This window comes from Takifugu flavidus, chromosome 13, assembly GCF_003711565.1.
Source record: "Takifugu flavidus isolate HTHZ2018 chromosome 13, ASM371156v2, whole genome shotgun sequence".
Classification (NCBI taxonomy): domain Eukaryota; kingdom Metazoa; phylum Chordata; class Actinopteri; order Tetraodontiformes; family Tetraodontidae; genus Takifugu; species Takifugu flavidus.
Window position 1 is genome coordinate 11227559 of NC_079532.1, and position 21962 is coordinate 11249520.

At 45.8% G+C, this 21962-nt stretch overlaps 5 protein-coding genes across 10 annotated transcripts; 3 read left to right on the top strand and 2 right to left on the bottom strand.

Annotated features, from left to right (window-relative positions):
• Window positions 1-565: 565 nt before the first annotated feature.
• On the bottom strand, window positions 566-3764 carry si:dkey-238o13.4 (uncharacterized protein LOC560780 homolog). Its single transcript, XM_057052447.1, has 6 exons — window positions 3605-3764; window positions 2731-2838; window positions 1703-1842; window positions 1532-1628; window positions 1329-1453; window positions 566-1202 (listed from the first exon to the last, which is right to left on the bottom strand). Exons 1-6 carry the CDS (start codon window positions 3687-3689, stop codon window positions 1026-1028), a joined length of 732 nt encoding a protein of 243 aa, XP_056908427.1. The 5' UTR covers window positions 3690-3764; the 3' UTR covers window positions 566-1025.
• Window positions 3765-3943: 179 nt separating this feature from the next.
• Window positions 3944-7238, top strand: spata2l (spermatogenesis associated 2-like). 3 transcript variants are annotated; one of them, XM_057052363.1, is made up of 4 exons: window positions 3944-4050; window positions 5051-5405; window positions 5619-5909; window positions 5997-7238. In XM_057052363.1, exons 2-4 carry the CDS (start codon window positions 5064-5066, stop codon window positions 6906-6908), a joined length of 1545 nt encoding a protein of 514 aa, XP_056908343.1. In that variant the 5' UTR covers window positions 3944-4050; window positions 5051-5063; the 3' UTR covers window positions 6909-7238. The 3 variants fall into 3 exon arrangements, with proteins under 3 accessions (XP_056908343.1, XP_056908340.1, XP_056908342.1); XM_057052360.1 differs by lacking the exon at window positions 3944-4050 and adding an exon at window positions 4213-4371; XM_057052362.1 differs by lacking the exon at window positions 3944-4050 and adding an exon at window positions 4394-4699.
• A 404-nt stretch (window positions 7239-7642) lies between these two features.
• On the bottom strand, window positions 7643-9123 carry pdf (peptide deformylase, mitochondrial). Its single transcript, XM_057052446.1, has 3 exons — window positions 9021-9123; window positions 8012-8654; window positions 7643-7894 (listed from the first exon to the last, which is right to left on the bottom strand). The coding sequence occupies exons 2-3, from the start codon at window positions 8607-8609 to the stop codon at window positions 7737-7739; spliced, it is 756 nt and encodes a 251-aa protein (XP_056908426.1). The 5' UTR covers window positions 8610-8654; window positions 9021-9123; the 3' UTR covers window positions 7643-7736.
• Window positions 9124-9237: 114 nt separating this feature from the next.
• On the top strand, window positions 9238-14391 carry LOC130536397 (uncharacterized). The gene is made up of 7 exons (XM_057052317.1): window positions 9238-9429; window positions 9809-10032; window positions 10532-10633; window positions 10813-10914; window positions 11502-11615; window positions 12454-12562; window positions 12775-14391. Exons 1-7 carry the CDS (start codon window positions 9366-9368, stop codon window positions 14310-14312), a joined length of 2253 nt encoding a protein of 750 aa, XP_056908297.1. The 5' UTR covers window positions 9238-9365; the 3' UTR covers window positions 14313-14391.
• Window positions 14392-15123: 732 nt separating this feature from the next.
• On the top strand, window positions 15124-20939 carry tat (tyrosine aminotransferase). 4 transcript variants are annotated; one of them, XM_057052373.1, is made up of 12 exons: window positions 15124-16428; window positions 17085-17368; window positions 17472-17576; window positions 17718-17785; window positions 17924-18082; window positions 18201-18339; window positions 18427-18479; window positions 19326-19478; window positions 19558-19686; window positions 19816-19899; window positions 20078-20176; window positions 20253-20939. In XM_057052373.1, exons 1-12 carry the CDS (start codon window positions 16391-16393, stop codon window positions 20391-20393), a joined length of 1452 nt encoding a protein of 483 aa, XP_056908353.1. In that variant the 5' UTR covers window positions 15124-16390; the 3' UTR covers window positions 20394-20939. The 4 variants fall into 4 exon arrangements, with proteins under 4 accessions (XP_056908353.1, XP_056908354.1, XP_056908356.1 ...); XM_057052374.1 differs by having other exon boundaries at window positions 16401-16428; window positions 17078-17368; XM_057052376.1 differs by lacking the exon at window positions 15124-16428 and adding an exon at window positions 16441-16565.
• Window positions 20940-21962: the final 1023 nt, after the last annotated feature.

Sequence of the window (21962 nt, forward strand, 5' to 3'; positions counted from 1 at the left end):
CCTTTTCAGGGTTCAAAAAGCGGGGGGAAGAAAGATGGAGAAGATGGGGCCCGTCGGGGGTTTAATTATGTCTCCTCGCTGTCACGACAGTGGTTTGTTATCAAGTCAGATGTGTCAGTTTTAATGCTGGGACCTCGTTAATTCTCTTTAAAAGCATCTTCGTTGGCCTGACTGGTTCCCGTGTATATTGTATAATGCTGAGCTCCCTAATGGGGCGGTGTACATACGACCAGCTGAGGCCTCCCAACGTTTGTTCGGTTGGACAACGGGGCCCCAAATAACCGGTTGCACATTAAAGGGGCCTATAAGCGCTCACTGTCAGTGCTTGAGAACAAAGCGTCACGCTAACGGGGGATAAATGTGTCAACCCACCCACGGAAGATCAACCTACTTACTCTGAATAGTCTGAATTCATTTTGTTTGTTTGCACAGAGGCAGTTCATCTCGGATTTGGCCGGGTTGAGAGCGCGTTTCCCAGGGACGCTGCCGTCAACGTGCGCTACAGCGATATTTCATGCGTCATCGGGCGGGTGTGAGATGAAAATAAAACCACAAACAGCCGTCGTTTGCTGCTACGCTTTGTAATTGTGACCATTCATGTGTTTTCCATCGATACACAAACGTCGTCTTCCATCAAATCTGAGCAAATAATGAAATGGTTGCCAAACTGTCGATACTCGCCACAGACGTGGGTGGAAATCTATCCCATAGTTGCACAGGTTTCCGTAAAATCTCAAGCGTCACGTGCGATTACAACGTCTACGGCCAAAGTTCGGTATTTTTCTCGTTCCGTAGACGAGACGGAACGGTACGATGCTAGTTTAGTGTGTGTGAATCTGTGTTACGGCTCATGCAGAGAATACAAGCAGCTCGAAAAAAGGCAACAGGAAGTACAGTGAAGTCAAGCTACAGTGCAGCCAGGTGTGCACGGAAAGCGTCCTAGTGAATTAAGAAACGAAATACGGACCAAGAAGATGCATCTCTGACAGGTTTGATAACAAGGTTAGAGGAGAAGCTCTCAGATTCTAAAGGTTCCTCTCCAGAAGTGCAGTCTTGAGATCTGCAGGGCTGCTGACGGTGAAGACGGAGTGCGAGCTGTTCCGTGCTTCCACCAGGGTGGCGACGGCCTCCCCCAGGTCCAGGTTGTTCAGGTAACCGGGCGTCGTGCGTTCGGGCGCGTCGACGCCAGTGTTGATCTTCACCTGCAGAGGCCGGTCGGTGGAAAGATGCAGGTTCAGATGCAGGAAAACAACAACAACAACGGCTCCAAATGTGTGACATCACGTGCTCGGCCCAACGTGGCCTCCGTTCCTCGGGGCTCTCATTACCTCGTTGAGTTTGCAGGGCACCTCGGGGTATTCCTCCCGCAGCGCCTGGCAGAAGGCCAAGGCGCTGGCGGCTCCCACGGTCAGGAAACCCGTCCCGGGCATCAGCAGCTTCTCACCTGCCCCACCTGTGGCACAAAAATGAGGGAGGGTGGGAGGTGTTCACACGTGCCCAGTCCCCAGTAAACCTCTCCTGTCCGTGTCACCTGTTATGAAGGTGTAGGTGCAGTTGCAGTCGTCCCTCACTAGGGGGAAGAAAACCTTCCAGGACACGAAGGTGCTGAAGAGGAGCGTCTCGATGACCTGGAGAGGTGAAATACTAACAATGAGACATCCCCAAAAAAAAAAGGCTGCAGCCTCAACGGTCTGGCGCCCACCCAGTGGAGGTCTTTCAGGGACTGGGTGTGCGGGGGTCCCCCCCGCCACCAGCTGAAGCCCAGAGAGGAGACGACGTCTGTCACCTTCCCCACGGCCTTCAGCAGGGCCTGCTTCGCCTCTTCTGCTCCCTCCTCTGACCCTGCAACAAAGACAGAAGCCTTCCAGCGGAGATGGGGGGGGGGGGGGGACTGCCCAAAACAGCATTCAGAAGGTTCAGACTAACCGATGGGTCGGGAGGCTAACTAGCTTTAGCTTTTTCACAGACGATTCCTAACATAGTTGGATGAATAATAGTTTATTAAGTGCCCTGGGGGGCTTTTATTATGGTCCCGAGTGTCAGTTCATCCATTTTTCAATAAATGATGACCTGAATTTTCATGGAATGACATCACCGGCGCCACGATTTGATTGTTTCCCTTCCCTAAACGGTTTAACAAAGCTTTACAAATTGGTCTGACCCGAATAGGTGGGAGTTCAACAATAACATTCGGAAATGTGACAAATGAGGTGCAGTCTGATTATTTCATTTAAGCTTTTTGGCGACTGAGTTGAATCTGGCTTTCAAAGTTGCTCTGATTTATAGCATATTCATAAACACAACCAGCAGCCTCGTTGGCGATGAGTTTGGTGTTGCGTAACAACACGTCGGCCATCAACTGCACCCTCAGGATGTGGTTATTTGATGGGTTTGATTACTTTCTCACTACCCCGTAAATTAGGTTGCCCAATTTTATTACCCCACTTGGCCCTTTATCCTCAAAGCAATGCCAATGAATCAATCATTCCTTCAGACATTAATTGAATTCATTTAATTTCCTCCGGTCTACTCTGTTCTATTCTAATGTCTTAGCTGTCACTTCAAGGTTACATCAGTAACTTTTACTGACTAAAGTTGCTCCTCACACCCATAAATGACCTCGACCGGTTCCACCTCCGGATGTCATCGTTGCTATAAAACAGATCACGCAGCGTTGCTATGGCAGCCGTCGCCCAGCCAGCGTCCAGTCTCCGAGGCAGCACAACTCACCCACGTTCCCCACTATAGTGGTGAGGTTGTCCCTGGTGGTGGGAGACACAAACGATCGGAGCCGCTCCAGACGGCTCCTGTCTCTGGAGATCACGGCCACTTTAAAGCCTACGGACGCACAGAGGTCAGATACGATTTAAAGATGAGGAAACGATGTGGAAATGAGCTGTTATCAATGTCACCAGCAGAATAAATATGTCAGAGCAGCGCTCGGTTATTAATGGACATATGAAACAATAAAAAAAGGAATATTTCATTCTCATTATCCAGTTGGAAGCATTAATTAACATTAAACAACTAGAGTCCAACTTAAGGAACGTGAAACTGTTTAAAAATCACGATAATGGCAGAATCAAATTTTGTCAAATTAGCCAAAACGGGCAGGAAAATCCAACCAAATCCAACTATTTGGGCTTTTCTGTCTTTACTAGAAGATACACACTTGATGCCTCCTTACAGAAAAAAAAAAATTAAATACAGAAAAATATCTTAAATAGAGTGATTTCTAATTACACACATAAAATCCAGTAACACAGAGAATTGGATTTAATTACCTGTATGGATCTTGGAAAGAAAAACTACCTTAAAATATAATTTCTCTCACCATATCAATACAATGCAGAATTCTTGATGACTGAGTGTGTAAATCTGACTGAGCTGTCAATTAGTTCATAAATTTAATAAGTAAATAAACAACTATGTGCACCTCTGTGTATGACAGACCAAAACTTAACTTAAATTAACTGATTTGTTATCTTTATGACAAAGCAACTTACATAATCTTTAAAAAACATGGATGACACTGGCAACTTGCTATTGAGTGAAGTGAACAAAAGAAGTTCTTGATCTCCTGGGGGTCACCTGAGGAGTTTACCTTTGTCCAGCAGTGCTTTGACAATCCCTGAGCCCACGGTGCCCGCACCTCCCAGAGCCAACACGACCCTGTCCGAGCTTGACATACCGGCTGCAGCTGCACGGGCCTGCAGAAGGGTGGAGAAGGAAAGAGAAGAGGCGGATCTGTGCAGAGAGGGACGCTCCAAGATGCTTTAAAGTGTAGGTAGGAGCAACAGTTCCGCCCTCGGACCAGTGTCACAGAAGCCACGCCCACAGGTCAGTAAAGTACTGGTTTCACTCATAGATGTAGAAGAAGAACAGTGTGTGTGTGTGTGTGTGTGTGTGTGTGTGTGTGTGTGTGTGTGTGTGTGTGTGTGTCACGAAGAGAGATACTTTTTATCGATTTATCGATTTGTACCTGAAATAACAGATGCTGCCCTCTAGTGGATGATTTCCTTTATACAACTTTTTTGGCTGCGTATCAGGGTAAAGCAACCGTGTTTTGTTTTTTAAATTGAAATATTTAACTATACAAAAATATGTGTACATCGAAACCTAATTCAGATTTTTTTTAAAAAATAGTCATATTTCTACTGAAGCACCGACCCCCCCCCCCCCCCCCCCCCGGTGTACTCGCATATTTAAACCCAACGCACCCTTTGAATCCGAGGTGAAAAAAAACCCGTGTACCACGTGATAATGTTTACTTTATTCTGGACAATCAAGTCGGTATCGGGTGTTCGGCGGTGCGGTCGGCGATGTTGGACACACTTCAGTGATTAATATCTGAATAACTGATTGGAACAGGTCGGTTTCACTGTCGGGCCAACGTTCTGTTTCTGGCCACGCTTTCAGAGGAAGTGAAGCTATCGCGTTAGCTTAGCTCCGCCACTAGTCGTGTCCTTTGCCACTGAGATTTAATCATTTATCCGCGCCGTGTGTGTGTGTGTGTGGGGGGGGACAGCCTGCTTTTAAAAGACTGACTAATCACCGAAAGCTGCTTTTTCAACCGGCAAATCCTCGTATCTCCTGGAGGGTGTCGGTGATGTAGGGGGTTGTTTGTACGGGTGGAACTTCCTGGGTAATTCCCATCAGTCAGAGCGCTGCGGCCGATTGTCTCCGCCGACTCTTCCTGGTAACTGTTTAATACACCCTCATGGAACAGCAGACACCGATTAATCTTCACAAAAGACACAAAACACTGAATGACATTTCCATGCATTTACCTCCGGCTAATGCTAAAGTGTCCTAACTTTCACTTTCATCTCTGCGTCTCGTTCGACGGCGTCATTTTATATGTTCGGTTCGATCTCTCCCCTCCCGAGTTTGTCAGTGTCGTTTTATTTTACATTTTTATCCACACTGGAGTTTGAGTGTCGTCCTGTTACGTATTGCTGCTGTATCAATATTCAACTCGTGCTATTCGGGTCATATATTGCCAAGTGACAATCATTTTGGATTGTGGGCCTGTCTCCATCTCTAATAGGTGAATGTAAGAGATGAGCATCTCTAGATGGAGAGCTACAGATTTGGTGAGTGCGTACAGTCACAGTTTGGAGCAGCAGATCGTTGAACGAGGCTCCAGCCTGGCGTGCAGAGATGAGAAGCTGTTCGCACAGGCGGAGGACCTGCTGAGGGATGGGGACGCTCAGGACATCCACTGCCTTGACCTGGACCCACTGCTGGTGATGGAGGAGTCCCTCAAAGCTTCAGCCACTGACCCTGGGAGGGCAAAAGCCAAAGGAGGGCTTCAAGGCTTGGCCAAAGCATTTGAAGTTGTGGAGCAAGCTGCTTTAAACCTTTACCTCGGTCCCTGGAGGAGGGAGTACAAGTTTGTCAAGGTTACCCGACAATGTTCATGTCTCCTGGCAACGTAAAATTTAGATTGCATTGAAATTGCAAACATCCATCCAATGGTTACATTTTAAGACCCCAAAACATGCAGCGTTTGCTTGCTAAGCGACCACATCAAATACACGTTTTGCATAAAATCACGACAATTTTTCACCTCCTGCTCAGGTTTTCCCTTTGCCCCCCCCCCCCTCCCCCTCCAGATGTACTCCGGGACATTCACCCACTTTATCAAACCGGTGCTGTCAACGTCCCAGATTGAGAAGCTCTTCGGCCTGCTGGGATACCAGCTCAGCTCTCGACACGAACAGCTTCGCCTCCAGCCGTCCCGGGTCGGTGCCGCTTCTCTCGACGACCTCGTCCGCCTGTCCTGTGCGTTGTTCCTGGCTCGCTGCGAGTGCCGCCTGCTCCTGGCGGCTCTGGGGAAGCACGTCGGCGAGGCCCAGTGGGAGCTGAGCGTGGTCCGGGAGAGGCAGAAAGGAAACAGCCTACAGGTGCGTAAACACACCGGGGTGAATGGGGTGACGCAGTAGCGTGCACGTCTCAACCGGTGAAACTTCAGCGTGCGTTGATGCCAACAGGTCGCCCTCGACAACACCAAGAAGAAGCTGCAAGTCAGCGAGCCACTGTTTGAGGGGGAGGAGGAAGTAGATCTGTACACGGATGAACATCTTAACGGGCGGCAGAGGGCCAGGAAAGAGGAGCGCCGGGCGACTCAAAGCGGCGCGCCATCGCCCGCCGTGAAAGCGCACAGCAACGGCGTGGCCTCGCCGTCCTCCGGCGCCGCCACGCCGGCGAGGGAGGACGTGCACGTCTCTACCTTCAACTGCCAGCTAACCAAAATGTCCCTGCTGGAGCAAGACGTCGCTAATCCGGCCCGCGTTAAAGAAGGCAAACCTCCCCGTGAAGAGTCCGCCTTCAGCAAGGACGACGCCCAGTCGCAGAGCCAGCAGGTAGAGCCGGCGGGGTTTGGCGAGGGCGTAGCCGAGGCCCACGCCTTTTGTAGCTGTCTCCAGTCTCCCGACGTCTCTCTTAAACTCTGCATCGAGTGCAACACCTTGCACGACGTCGCCTGCGCCTTGCTCCAGGATTGCATCGTGCAGAGCCACTGCATCGCGTTGCCCGACCCGACCGATCGAGCCACCGCGCAGTCGAACGCCGCCGCTCCCGCGGCTGGCGGCGACGATTCGGCTCCGATCAGCCCGCCGCTGAAACCGACCCCTTTCCACCACTGCTGCGACCTCTCTCAGCTGGACCCCCAGCTCCTGTGTCTCACCTGTGGCGTCTTCCACTCCCGCTCGTGCAGAGAGACAGACTTGTGCCAAAAGCGTCACCAAATCAAGCGGCTGGGGGTCTGCCCCTGTGGGAGCACCTGTTCCAGAGAGCCCCTGGTCCTGTGCCATTACTGTGGGAACGAATATTGCCGGCCGTGTTGGTTTCGGAGTCCTGTTGTCTGTACCTGTGGCCAAACCCTCAACCAGTCACCTGTGTGACGTCTTTCTTTTTGTACTTAAAGTGTTGCACTAACCGGGCGCAGTCTGTGCCTTAAACCCGCGGTGCGAGAAATCAAAAAGAGAAAAGATCACAAATTCAAACGTTGCCTTGACACAGTGCTCAGTTTTATTCTAACGGGCACTCCCATCGTCACCGTCTCCGAAGTGACCATAGTAGTTGTTATTATTAGCATTTTCCAAATATCGTGAATCGCAGAAAGCTACATTTGATTGTATTTGCGCATTTGTCCGTATACTTGTGAAGCACAAAGGAACGTCTGTCGTGTCTGTTGTTTGCTTCTTGCACACAGTAAAGAGTTCCACACACCACGGATGGTTTTTCCTTTGTTCTCGACCGCCGTCTGATTCAATATCGCAGCAGCCTCGTTCCAAATTGATCCAAATTTAGCAATTAACCCCCATCTAAGCAGTGATTTAGAAGAGAGTGACGAACCGTTCCTCTTGGTGAAGAGGTGAAATGCAGCCACATCATACAAAGACACACACCAACATGCCAAATTGTGATTCTTTTTTAGAGCCCTTCTTTTTCAGGCACATGTGTGCAAACGGACTATTTCAAATTATACTTAAAGTAAGATTACAGTTGCGGGTTTGTTGTGTAAAGCCTTTAATGGAATCGCTCACCTGGGTGGTGCGTGATTTTACGCTATCATCCGCTATTCGGCTTGGTCTGATTTAGATTTTAATAGTGTCCGTGCAGAAAGACAAGTGGGTTTTACTGAAGCATTTTATTTCAGGTGTCTCGACAGGTCGTGCGCGGTCATGCCCAGACGCGTCTACGAATGCTTTGAATGAGAGTGGTTGTGTCTATTCGTTGAATGCCTGCCAGTTAATATTGACGAAGGTCCTGCTGTCCATGCGGTCCACGTAGAGGACTCCGTCCAGGTGATCCATCTCGTGCTGGAGGATTCGAGCTGGCCAGCCACTGGCTTGCCAGGTAACATCTTCCCCCTTCTCATTCAGACCTGCAAAGTCAATGAAAATGGATGTCCAATGAAATTTGCCCTTTCCTAGAAATTAGACAAATTATAGATAATTGGAAACACAACGTTTTACTCCAATTTCATAGTTCACTTAATTACCAGACACTTCCACAGACAGGTAGCGTGGGACTGTAGCAGAGTAGCCCGAGATGCTCTCACATGCCTCCTGAAAGAGCACAGTCCGTCCATCCAGGACCCTCAGATGAGGATTTACAAAGATCCTCAGAGGCTGAGCAGAAAGGCCACGAGCTTCCCTCGATGCAGGTGAACTCTCTTCCAACATCTTTTCTGGGTATTCCAGGGCCAGGATCCGGAGTGGCACGCCAATCTGTGGGGCGCTCAGTCCCACGCAGTCAAGTTTACGCATTACTTTCACCAGAGTGTTGATGGTCTTCTGGATTTCAGCGCCCCTAATAGCTGCAGGATCAACAGCAGCTGCACGCGAGCGCAGCACCGGGTCCCCCACCTGGCACACGTGTTTGTATGGAGGAGAGGGAGGGGGAATGATCTTGTGTTTCATATACTGAAGGTAGGAGCGCACCTTGATGCTGCTGGAGTAAGAGCTGGAGCAGAGCAAGTGGGGAGAGACGTGTGAAAGACAAGTCAAGGGGCCAGCTCTGCAGGGACGATGTGCACCTTTGGATGTGCAAAGTCTTAATCCCAGTCTGGATAGCAGGAGAAGAGTTTTTGTGGTCATGGTGGAGCGATTGTGACGTTTCAAAACTCAGGGCGGTTCAATGCACTGTAAGAAAACCATATAAAATGACATTTAGTGAGAGAATGTTCGTTCATTAAGGCACATTTTGATTTAAAAAATACATAGAACCCTGCACATCCACAGTCTGGTGGAAAAACATTAAACAATAGCTTCTAAAGTTTGGAATTTACTGTTGAAAAAGCAGCCGTTAGTTTATTATTATTATTATTAGTTGTATTAAACCGGTGCAATGTCATGAGATGGTCAACACCGCCGCCGGTGCAACCCGGTGTATGAAACGCAGAGCAGATTTTAAAGCTGCAACTCGTGTTTAATTTTCTTTAAGACGAAAAAAAAAATGCCACCAGCGAAACATTTAACCTGAGCAATGTTTCAGCGTTTGTCGGTTACCGTAAAGAAGCTCTCATAATGACAGAAATGTCGGGAGAGAAGGTGAAACCACAAGGAAATCGACTGCAGAGAACTGTCAGGGCAGAGAAGAACTACTTCCGGGTCATTAAACTTGATAACTTCACAATAAAAGTTCCTCTAGTTCGACGGTCGCCATAACGCGCATTGGCAGCCTTAAAAACTTTTATTTTGACAATAACTATTGCCCTTGACTAGGAAGTAGTATGAAAGCGTCTGTCAACAGAAGCTTGTCGCTACATGTCCAGTGGAGGTTGTCATAGCAGCCGAGTTATGGATGAAGGTTTAAAAGTTTGGCGGTGGTTCCTCTGACTGACTGAGCATCTGATGGAAACACCGCTGCGGATCATAGAGTATATCTGGGCTCACAGGATGGAAGATGTGCTGGAAGGTTGGTTTTCAGTCAGTTTCTGACACGATATTTCGCCTTATTGTGACAAAGTACTTTCGTTTGTGTTGTGGACAAGTCGTGTTCAAAATACAGAAAATGCCCTTTCTGTGCGGGTTTGTAGGTATAGTTGCAACTATACTATATATATACTATACTATAGATTTAACTATATATACTATACTATAGATTTAACACCTTTAAGTGTTTTACTTCTTAGTGCTACCTTAATTGAAAAGTTACAGCTAGTATTTACTTTACATCGCACATCAAAATCCATCATGCGTCGCAATCAATCAGTAAACGACAACACCTTCAATGTGGGTAAAATCCTTTTTGCAAAGAAATTGACAGATGTGATTTTTATTCATTTACTTTCCAGATGTGGACCCCTCAGAATGGCCAGACATGGATTCTCAGCCTCTGAGCCTCGAGGACGCCGGGAGGCTGCGTGTTGTCTCTGCCAAGGTCCATTCTATCGTGAAGAACCGCGACAAAGAACACTTTGAGAGAGTCGTGAACTTCTTGGAAGACACATACAGACTTCTGCCCACACTTGTGGCTCCCATCAAACACATGAAGATCGTCTTTGGCCTGAAAACAATGGTACATAAGAAAGTCCTGATAAAGTCCCCTCAATCATTTCAGTCGTGACGACTTTTATTGAACCGCTACGAGTGAGACATCCAGTAGCATCCGAACAAGATTCCCCAACATAATCCCTTCCTCCCCTCTGGGACCATCAAGCCTCAACAGTATATAATAGTGAATTGTCTTCCTCTGTCCACACAGACCGTCCGACCACTCAACTCAAATAACACTATCATGAAAGTGAATCAACCATTTCCTTGTACTCGGATCATGAGGCCACTTTCCAATGATTTGCACCGTTTCCAGCTGATATTCAGTTGAGAACCATCAAAGCAGGATTGTGCACTGTGGCGTTGCCAAGTAATTCAGCGCCAAAAGGCCCGAGCAGTTGGACTCAGTGGGACGTTATGTTGGAACATTGTGCAGCTTGATTCAGTTTCAAGCGAAACCTCAGTTTGTTTCTGTTTTCTTCCAAAGCTCCGTCCTGTCTCATCCTAATTGTGCTTCCTCGCAGATCATAATGTGGATGCTGAAGCAAGAAAGAGGAATGATTGATATCATGTTCAAAATCAATCAGTTCTTTCCAAGTAGACTACCTCAGTATCAAAACCAGTGTGTAAGTTCGCGCGTGTGCACATTTCTATCGGTTTTAAAATACTAAGTGTTGCGTTTAAAGACCTATTGTACTGTTTCGTTACAATTATTGAGTAAAGACAATTATTTCTGTTACTGGTGTGAAGGAGTTGATATTGTACAGTGTTTTAAATCCAACTTGCTCGTGTCTTTGATCGATAGAGCCAACGCGAGATGTTCCTCATGAAGAAGAATCATCTGGACTTTAAGGATTTGGCCCAGTCACTTGCTATGGACAAGGTCAAGCTTGAACGTTATGTGACGGTTAGTTTCCTTCTCGTGCTTCAACAGCAGGTCTCATTTATAACCGCTCTTCTGTTTCTGGGCACGCAGGAAATAGGTCCTGACCCAAAGAGAAGCTTCCCTCCTGTTTCTGTAGTTTTGTAGTTTAATAGGTAATAGAAAAGGTATTCTAAATCATCTTCTAAACGATTTTACTAAAAGTACAAATAATTTTATTCTAACAAACATAAAACAACCTTTTGTATCATTTTTAAGCCATCTACTTTTTAATCAGGTTGTTGTGTTTCAAGATAACCTGATGGCGTTTTGTGTAAAAGCACAATTTATTAAGTTCTATTAGGTCTCACAGATTTTCTCCTACAATTTAAGTGCTTTGAATAGTTAAAATAGGGGTTATTAAGGGAAAAAACATCTCTTGCAGTGGTCTGTGGGTCACCAGTATTAAAGTTCATTGTCCAAAATAAACAAAACACTGTGGTCAACCTTATTTCTCCCTTCTTGTTGACCGTACTGTCTGTAACTGTTGCAATGCACAATTCAAAATCAAATAACAGTGTCCAAACAGTTCCAGAAAGTTTATTTCAGAATTGTTCTCTTGCTGTTTTCAGAATCAAATGCAGGAGCAGTATGGGGAGCGTTATGCCCAGAAAGTAGAGGACAGGCTGCTGCAGTACCTGCAAAAACTGGAAACTGTCTTACCAGGAGATGCATACATTGACAAGGTAAAACCTGCTCCATACAATAATGAATAACATTGCTAAAATCAGGAGCTAAGCTAGAAACAACACCCTCACCAAGCAGCTAATTTCCCCACATATTGTCTCTTATACCTGTAGCATAGAGACAGTACTAGGCAGTAATAATACAGATGTGTAAAATAGTAAAATGCTTTAAGGGGCTTTGAAATTTGGAAGCTCAAAGTCCCTCTGGAATCAGAAACATCACCAAAATTTTATTTAATCAGCCAGTCATAAACATTTCCTGAGTTAATGTACAGGTAGATGGACCCTAACCCTAAGCTTAACCTGTCAAATAAATAATTACAAATTAATATATTATTGGACAAAACCCACTAGATTTTCCCACCTGTAGCTGGGGGATCGTGTTGGCCTCCATAGTAATGAACATGTTTTGTATTTCTCTGTACAGCCTTTTAAATTTGAGGGCCTTTTCACCAATAAACGAGGCATCGGCGACCAGTTTTCCCATTAAATGACTTAAACACAGCAGCATAGATGCTCATCGCAGCTCAGCCAGACACCCGGGAGCAACGACGGCTCGGTTTATTTTGGCAGCAGACTGACATCAGCACCTAACATCAGTCTTGTCATCAGTCAGCATGTTTACGTGCACAGATTAATCGATACATATATTTAAAATTTGACTATGGCTTCCTGTCGGAATTCAGTCCTTGTCCCAGTTTAAAGGCAACAGAAAAAAACCTTTAATTTTTCTTAAGATGACAATAACACGGTGCTATAATACTTAAATTTCATCAACAGCCTGCTAAGATGTTGTCATAAATTTCATTTTCAACACTTCTATTTCATTGTGAGCTAGATCCTGAAGAAAGAAAGCCCGGTGAGTGAAGAGGAGAAGCTGTTGTTGGACGTAGTTGCCTCTGACCCGGCAACCATAGCAACGACTCTTAAGAAGCTGCTGCAGTGTGGTAATAAATGCAGATTTATGCAAATTTCTGTAGAATTCCTCAAAAAAAGACAACATATTGGCAACTTCTTGACCATGAATGACAATAACATAGTGTTTAAACTGAGCTAATGATGTATTTCTTATTCTAATTGTGTGTGTTTCTTTCCTATTGTATTTTTTTATGGTTACAGTGAATGGAAATGTAAATTTAGTGTCTTTCTGATCACTTAGAAGTTACTTTCTTGGATCTTGGCAAAGAGTTGTCAGAACACCGGAGAAAAGGTCCCCAGCTCTCAAGGCCTCCCCTGCGCACTTCGCTAAAGGCTAAAAACTCCAAAGATGACGTCCAGTTTCAGGGGAGAGAAGAAGCAGCTGTCCCTGGCGTCCCTGTGGACGGCCCTCTGCTGTTGGAGAATGAAAAGGATTCAGCATCTAGACCTCCTCACCAAGCAAAGGGTGATGGTCGGAGGGCCGAGAGGGTGGAGGAGGTGAGGGCCACCTCTGAGGAGCTCATTCAGGGAAGCAGTGAGGACCGTCGTGAGGCTCATCGCCTCCCTCAGTTCTGCTCCAAGCATCAGCGCTGGGTGAAGAGCATCCTGCAGGAGTGTCCCGAGGAGCGCTCTGACAACGAGCTCCGCCGGGCTGATGTTGGGCCGTCCCCACCTCTCTTCCCTTCATCTTCATCATCATCGCAGGACCTCACTTCCTCGGATCTCATCCCGTATCCAGCCGGTCAGCAGCATCCGATATCGGACACCTCTGGTCAGCTTCAGACGCCAGAAGAGACATGTGAGAAAGCGAGCTCTAAAGATCAGATGACCTCTGGAGCGTCTTCGTGCGACTCCGCTCAAAGCTGGCTGCTGCTCCAGCCCGCTTCCTGTCGAGACACTCGGGTGTCTCCCAGCGTCAGGCTGGTAGATTTGGCCTCTGGGAGCTCTGAGCTCTATTTTAAACTTCACAACTCATTTCCGAGTCACTCCGCCACAGCTACTCACCATCAGGAAGCTTCCAGTAATCGTGCACGGCGCTCTCCACCGCACCAAAGTCCAGGAAGCTCCGGTCTGCTTCAGGGAGCAACGTCCAACTCTCTAAAGAATAAACACGATGCGGGGTCAGATCCTGGGAATGGCAGCTCTTCCCCCTCTGCCACGGACACAAACACTCATCTCCCACATCGTCCCTCTGGGTCTGATGAGCATCTCACAAGAGATGCATCAACGTCTCCCTGCCAGCCAGCGACAGTTCCTGCTCACTCTGGAGGAAACAGAATCCCTCCGTCCATCAAATCATGCCAACAAAATGTCCCCGTCGACTCCACCCGGGTGTTTCCCCACGCTCCTGCCAGTTATCCCCCTCCACAACTCTCGTCCACACCTAAAGATGCGCGTGATGGAGCCCTCGCCGGCAGGTTTCTGAGAGCTCCACTGAGGTTGTCCTTACCCAGCCAGGCTGTGCTGCTGCGCTCCAAGCTGCTCCAGCCTCGGGTGAGTGTCGGCAGGCTCAGCTCCCAGCACTGTTACCAAGCAACCGGTGGGAGATCGTCCAGCGGGTACGAGCAGCGAGTGGCTCACAGCAGCAGGGACGGCGAGGACAGGGGGACAGAAGAGGAAGAGAACGGCGATTCTTCTTTTGACCTCAACCTCCTTTACTCCAGTTTGTCCTCGAGCAGCGGCGGGGAGGACTCGACCCTCCTGGACCCGGACTACAAGCCTTGCATCAAAAAGAAAAGACTTCTGTTAGAGTACGAGGCGGCACGGAACCTCCTGTAGTTCCAATAATGTTACTGAAATTCGTGATCATTTGTCCTCTTTGCACATTACATATGTAAACTATAACTTTATAAATCAATTGCCACGTGTTGAAACCTTTTTTTTTTTCTTTGATCACCTAAACTCACATCTGAATCAAAGAGCTGCCAAATTTAGCAAAGAAACTAGTTCATGTCAGTTGTTTGGCTGAAAATGAGTAACTCTCTGGAAAAGAGCAACGAGAACAGTTAAACCAACTTAAATGTATCATTTTGTAAAAAAATAATAATGACCAAGCAGCATTGAGAAGAATAGTGGTAATTATGTTGCTAAATGATGCTTTCATTATTTATAACTTAGAATTACATAATATTTAATGTCAAAGCCGCCGATGGTGTGCGACAGCTTACGTAACGTGATCGACCTACGTCATGACTGGCTCGATGTGGAAATACAAACATTCATAAGATAAAGAAGACGCGGTTTCATCAGCGGCGCCGACGATAACAACGAGGCCACGTTCACCAAATACAATCAGTGTTTATTTGTTACGTTTCCGTCTCCTCCACACTCGTGTCGGACACGTGCTGTTGATGTTGACGGATAAATGAATAAACAAGTGGGCGACTGATGACGCATGACGGAATGAGAGGCGCTGACAAACTGGGTGTAAAGATCATCTGGTGGATCATCGTTCTGCTGTTGTGATGATGCCATGCGTAAACCGATGTTTTCCAGACCTGGATCGGGTCTCCCACTGGGAGCTTCATCTGGAGGCGCCTGAGCCGACCAATCACGACGGTGAAGGGCTGGGAAAGGCTATATCCCAGGTTAGCCTATCAAGGGGGGTCAACCCAGGAGGCACCCTCTGTTTATATTAATCTGTTTGCACAGGTTTGTTTACAGATATCATGGACATGTAAATGGAGGACAGGAGTGGTATTGATTAGGTAGGTAGTTTTCCATTAACTGTAGATAATGTACAGACACACACACCTCAGAGGCGGGTCAGCGTGTTCCTCTGGCAAACCCAGTCTTGGATGTTGAATGATGAAAAGACTAAAAGAGGACAAGATTCACCAATGTTTGTGTTATTAATGTCTATTTCGAGTGGCTTAAAACCCAGCCTGAGTTTGACCAGTCTGGGGGAATCATTTGCTTTCAACTTAAATTGCCATCATTTAAATGCGCTGCTGACTATTGTTGTGTTTTGTACATTTATGGCATCATGAGGTAAATGCCTCCACTACACGTGCCGCTACGTGGAAATGAGCCAAGTTGATTCCTCCCTGGTGACGACTTTGGCTTTTATAGTGATAAAGAGGAACCGGAAACGAGCATCAAAGTGGTGCGATGTGGTTAAACTGTGAGTCTAATGGGAAGAAGAAAACTTCTTAGGTGAATGTAGGTCCAGATGTAGAACGCTCCCACTTCCTCCTGGCAGGGCGGCTGATGTCTGCTCAGGCACAGTCAAATAATTCCTTCTTTTCAGTCTGAAGGTGTGTTTCAGTCTGTGTGCTTGCAGCTCCCCTGGAGATTTATGAAAGCATGTGGTTTTTAGGATAATTGAGTATGACTGTGCAGTTTCTGGGGGACAGCAGATAATAACAGACCAGCTGAAACATGCTTCCTCCCCTGCCAGGCCAGGTACTTTTGTTAATAACAGCAAGAAAAAGGCACATTTTCTGACGGCTTACAGTAATGTAAAGGGGATGCCAAATTATGGAGGCACAGTAAAGTATTTTTATGGGAATTTTTTGAATGGGGAGCAAACTGTGCACTTCCTTTATATGTTTTAGCTGCAAATGTCTGAATGACGATTAACAACTAAAGGCGAATATAGGACCTGACTGTTTATTTTTCTTCTGTTAAGAAATTCTCCCTTTTCTTGTGTGTTTTTTTTAAAGAGCTAGTTGCTTCGTTCAGTTGGTTAAGTACAAACTAGCTGCTGCCGCTCCGTGCATGCGTAAAAGTGCCGTGTTGCGCGGTACTTTTACGCATGGCGCGGGCGGGCAGATGTTTGCTGCCCGACCAGAAGCACCTCCGCCGGTAAATGACTGAAGCCTGTTTCTGTTGACAGTGATGTAAGAGGGGTGTAAATGGCGCTGCCCTCGTCCTGCACCAATGGAAATTCATGGTATAGTACCCATTTTTGGGGGGAAGACTATAAAACTCACATACCGCATCCCGTTCAGTTCATATGAGTTGAATTCCGATGCGACGTTTGATTGTCTGTTTGTTTTTAAAGAAACCTTGTCTTGAATAGTTATTGAGGTGAGTGCCAAATTTCTTTCTTTTCTTTTTTTTTAAGTTTTCGTCATTATATAGTGAACTAAACAGATGTCTAACTTTAAATAAATGACGGTTATTTTATTTTGAGATATAAATTGATCGCGCAATTCTACAACTTGAGACAATCTTAACACTTTAGAAACGTTAATTCAGAGATTCTTCTGGATTCTAATTTAGTTTTTAATTTATATATTATTCTGCACTCAGCAACAGTAACTTTGAGATAAATGATAATAAATCACAGCTGGCTGCGTAATGTTGTGTTCACTGGTCTTTATTTGCATCATTTAGCATTTGAACAAGCTCGATTTCGGTCGTGTAAAGTTTTTAATTAACATTTTAGCCACCAAGTGTGAATTTGGCAAATTTTAGTTTAAAAATTGGTTACTTTTAAAAATTTACTTTACTTACATTACTGTTTTATTACTGTTTTATTAGAGATATTTGTAAAGGTGTGGGGAGAATTGTGAGCAAATGTTCCTTCGTCCTTCGAGGTTCTAGGATGGACAACAAGGCTTACCTGGTACAGATGAACGGAAATGGAGTCCATGGAAAAAACCCGGTCAACAGCAAAACCCCAAATGGGACGGGAGTCACTGGGAGCGGCCTTCACCGCCTCAGTGGAAACAGCAGTTTGTGTCCCACCAAAGGCAAGAGCCGCAGGCTGAGGTGGGACGTGAAGCCCTCCGAGATGGCCAACAACACACTCAACCCCATCAGGGCCATCGTGGACGGGATGAAGCTCACGCCAAACCCCGACAAACCCATGATCGCGTTATCCATCGGTACGAGTTGTGCCTTCGGTGTCGTGGCCCGACTGTCGGGGCTTCTGTCCCAAACTGTTGGCGGGGTCATCAAAACTTTTCCTGGGTTTTTCTCCCATCTCAGGTGACCCAACAGTTTTTGGAAACCTTCCGACCGATGACGCGGTCATTCAGGCCATGAAAGACGCCATCGACTCTCAGCAATACAACGGCTATGCGCCGTCCATTGGTGAGTCAGCCAATGTTATGAATCCATAGGTGCTGTCTCTAGTTCATGCTCACCTACAGATGCAGATTGGAGAAATGGTTGCGTGTTGATATGAATTATTATTTTCTCACAAATTTACTATTTCTACGCGTCCTGTGGCAGGTTACCTGAAGAGCCGCCAGGCCTTGGCCAACTTTTACAGCTCCCCAGAGGCTCCACTGACAGCAGAGGTGACCCCTTCCCCCCCATAATTCCAGCCAATTTTCAGATTACAATCTGCCCGATTGCACACGCTGAAAGTAAAGAAAGTGCAAAGTTCACGTGGAAGCATCATTTTGGTGTCTCTGCTCTCTTTCCCTCCCTCACAGGATGTGATTTTGACCAGCGGCTGCAGTCAGGCCATTGACCTGGCGATCAGTGTTCTGTGTAACCCAGGGGACAACATCCTGGTCCCATGCCCTGGTTTCTCCTTATATAAGACTCTTGCTGTTTCAATGGGCATCGAGGTCAAACTCTACAACCTGCTGGTAGGAGAGTGTTTACTGCAGTGTTCATTCTGTAGATTAAAAAATTATAGATTGAAAATCCATTTTGATGAATAATCTGGAGCTTCAGAAATCAACAGTGCACATCATTGATTTGCAGCCAGAGAAGTCTTGGGAGGCTGACCTCAAACACCTGGAGAGCCTGATCGACGAGAGGACTTCCTGCCTGATTGTTACCAATCCCTCCAACCCCTGTGGCTCCGTCTTCACCAAAGAGCACATTCAGAAGATCCTCAAAGGTTCGCCACCCTCCTGTTTCCTGGTTCTGCAGCTTTGATCACAGCACACAGATTTGACTCATGCTGGAATCACCTGTGTCTTCTCAGTGGCCTCCAGACATTGCGTCCCCATTCTGGCAGATGAAATCTATGGAAATATGGTGAGCGTGGTCACACATCAGCAAACGTCACCTAAACGCAGCACAGGTTGGCAGGTGGACTTGGCACTTGACAGTGAGGCACATTTTTCAACACAGCGACGGCAGATGCCCTGGAACTGAATGTTGGGCAGATAACTTTAGCATCAGCACATGGAGGATTATGGGTCCTGTGCAGTGAATAAGGCCTGGAAGCAGCACCCAGCAAGGCTGGGATACGCTGGATGAGTGCAGGAATCACTGGGTCAGCAGTTGCATGTGAACGCCACTAAATTATTTACATATTTAACAGCAAAAAAAAAGAGCCCATAAACCAACATTATTATCTACTGTCAATAAAGTTCTGGTTATCTCCAAAAGTTAAGGCAGAAAAGATAAAGTGTGGATGAGCCAACATTAGGGATGTATATAGAGGGGGCCGGGCTCAGTCCTGGGATCTGAACAGACAAACGCAAACCATTATTTTCAAAAGGATAGTCTTTATTCTGATTAACATATTAAATTAAACTTTCAGTTATCACATGTGAAGGTCTTGCTTGTGAGCTTTCTATTGGTTCTTGTTTGGATCTAAGCCCAATAACTGTCGCGTCAGCACGTTTAAGTGGAAAAGGTTGGCAGCAACATCCTGTACCAGTCCAGTTTTAACCAAAGGGCATGTAAACATGGAAAAAGATGTTTGTCAAAAAGCACAGATAAAGCCAGAGCGTTCTCTCCTATCATAGTGTCATTTTGATACGGTGATTCACGCAAATAGTTGGCGATTGGGCAAAAAAGCCTCCAACCACAAACTGACCCTACTGACCCGTCCCGGGCGGCTCCTCCATCAAAGGTATTTGCTTGTTTTGACAGGTCTTCCCAGGCTGCAGTTGTCCGTCCTTGGCGTCTCTCAGCAGCGATGTCCCCATACTCTCCTGCGGTGGTTTGGCTAAACGCTGGCTGGTCCCCGGATGGAGGATGGGGTGGATCCTCATCCACGACAGGAATAACGTGTTTGGACCTGCGGTATGCGGCCGTCTCTTGTGCTTGTTCACGCTCCCGCCTGCATCTCTCTGTTGTCTCACGCCGCCTGTCCCCGCTGTAGCTCCGCCAGGGCCTGGTGAAACTGAGCCAGCGTATCCTGGGTGCATGCAGCATCATCCAGGGTGCTCTGGAGAGCATCCTCAACAACACGCCTCAGAGCTTTTACAACAACACCATTGGCTTCCTAAAGGTAAACCCTCCAGTTTTTGGGCCTCAAATAATTGATGGCGCATTCACATGCGCACAGGGCCTTTAAACATATGCCACATATATGAAGTATTGCAGGAAACTGACAGCTTTGCATCTTTTTCTTCCTCAGTCCAACTCTGAGATTTGTTTTAATGAGCTGTCGACCGTCCCTGGCCTGAACCCCATCATGCCTTCAGGAGCCATGTACCTCATGGTCAGTACTGCGCCTGTATCTCAGCTGAGGGCCTAACACAGGCTACACACGGTTATAAAGACCAGTAATTTATTTGTAATCAAGAAGCAGGTTTATTATCAGTCACGAAAGCAGAAAATACTAATCGTGTGTTTTAAAATGTCACTTTATAAATATGTTTGTCTGCAAATTTGACCAGGTGGGGATTGAAATGGATCATTTCCCAGATTTTAAGGGTGATGTGGACTTTACCGAGCACTTGGTGACGGAGCAGTCCGTCTTCTGTCTGCCTGCTTCAGTAAGACACAAACTTCCCTCATCACTCCTTCACGTGCCGGCGTCCATTAAAATGCTGTCTACATTATATCTTTAAGGCGTTCGAGTATCCCAACTTCTTTCGGATCGTGGTGACAGTGCCAGAGGAGATGATGGTGGAAGCGTGCGGTCGCATCAGGGAGTTCTGTCAGCGCCATTATCGACCCAGTAGCTGCAACAGCAACGATCTCGACCACTGAGAAGTCTCAGCTTGATCAGTGTGACAGCACTCACCTCACAGAGACCAAAGAATAGAAACAGGAGAGCCGAACAGATGCAAAACACTTAAATTTCACCAGAAATGTATTCTACCATTTATGGAAGTTACAGCTGTAAAAAAAAACATCTGTTTCTATTATCTTAACATCATCATCTCTGCTACACCAAAAGCTTTGAAAGCAATTTATCTGATGGTGTGATGTTTAATGTAAGATGAATATTTATATTTTATACAAGCTATATTACCTTCAACATATTTTTATATAATTTGTCTAATATTGCGTTTTCATATGTGAATCATTTTTAATATTACAAATACCTAAGCAGTTATCTTTCTTTGATGTTGATCTAATATATTCGATTGTATGTTATACGATTACCGGTACTTTAAAATCTTTCATTCATTATATGTTATAAAATTATTTTGCTCATGGTGTTTCATGTAAAAGTCATTGATGTATCGTCAATGACAGATGTAGTAGGGATTTTTGGGGGGCTGAAAATAAATTAAAACATGTTGAATTGGTTTTATGGGGATTAATATCAAATGACATTTATTATTAGTAGCAGCTTAAGATCTATTCTGCCAAATTGATGTAATTTTTTCCCGACAAAATGATTTTCCTCCAGATTTAATTCTGCCTTCTACTTCCTTCAATCCTTTTAAAAAAAGTTGTTCATTATAATTTGCAACTGTCCAGCATGTGTTACTACTACTACTACTACTACTACTACTACTACTACTAATAATAATAATAATAATAATAATAATAACAATAACAATAGTTCACTTTGTTGCCAATGAAGTGCATTTCGCCGATATAGATATGCAGATATAGAGCTGCAGTACTGAAATCTAAATTAAATGTTTATCTAATCTTTATTTTATTATTTATTTAAACTCCCTGCTTCCCAGCGCAGTGTATCGTGTGAGTGTGCGTGCGATTACGGTTTATTTATTTATTTTATTATTTTATTATCAAATTTTCCCTGATTTCCTCGTTTATTTCCCTTCGACTGACTTCCTGCCAGATCGCTCGCGGCACGCGCACACAATAGCCCAGGCGCCGAAACGATCTCTGTACGGCGCGCGCCGAACCCAGCCATTCGCGGCGCGTCGCGTGCGGTATGAGCGTGCTTCCGTTTCCGGTCTGAACCCACCACAGCTGCGCGATTACGTAACTCGTTAACTTGACGTTTGGGTGTTTTTTTTGTGTTTGCTAGTTGGAGGTATATTTTAGGGAAAAAATGCTTTTTTGTAAATGTGTAAATACATTTCTGAGCTCATTTTTTGGAAGGCAGTACAGAGTTCAGTGTTCCAAATAATACTTTACGAGGTTGCTGTTGACTGCATGCAAACATCTAATATATATAATATACTACTGGCCTGCTACAACAAGTACATACTTACTAGCCTCTTCGCTTTGACTTTTTTATTGCATTCTTTTTAAATGGTATCATATTTATTACGCTCAAACTTTTCCTTGGAAGCTTTGTCTTAATATAAAACACTGGAAAGTGCAAATGAGATCAGATTTGTGCACCATGAC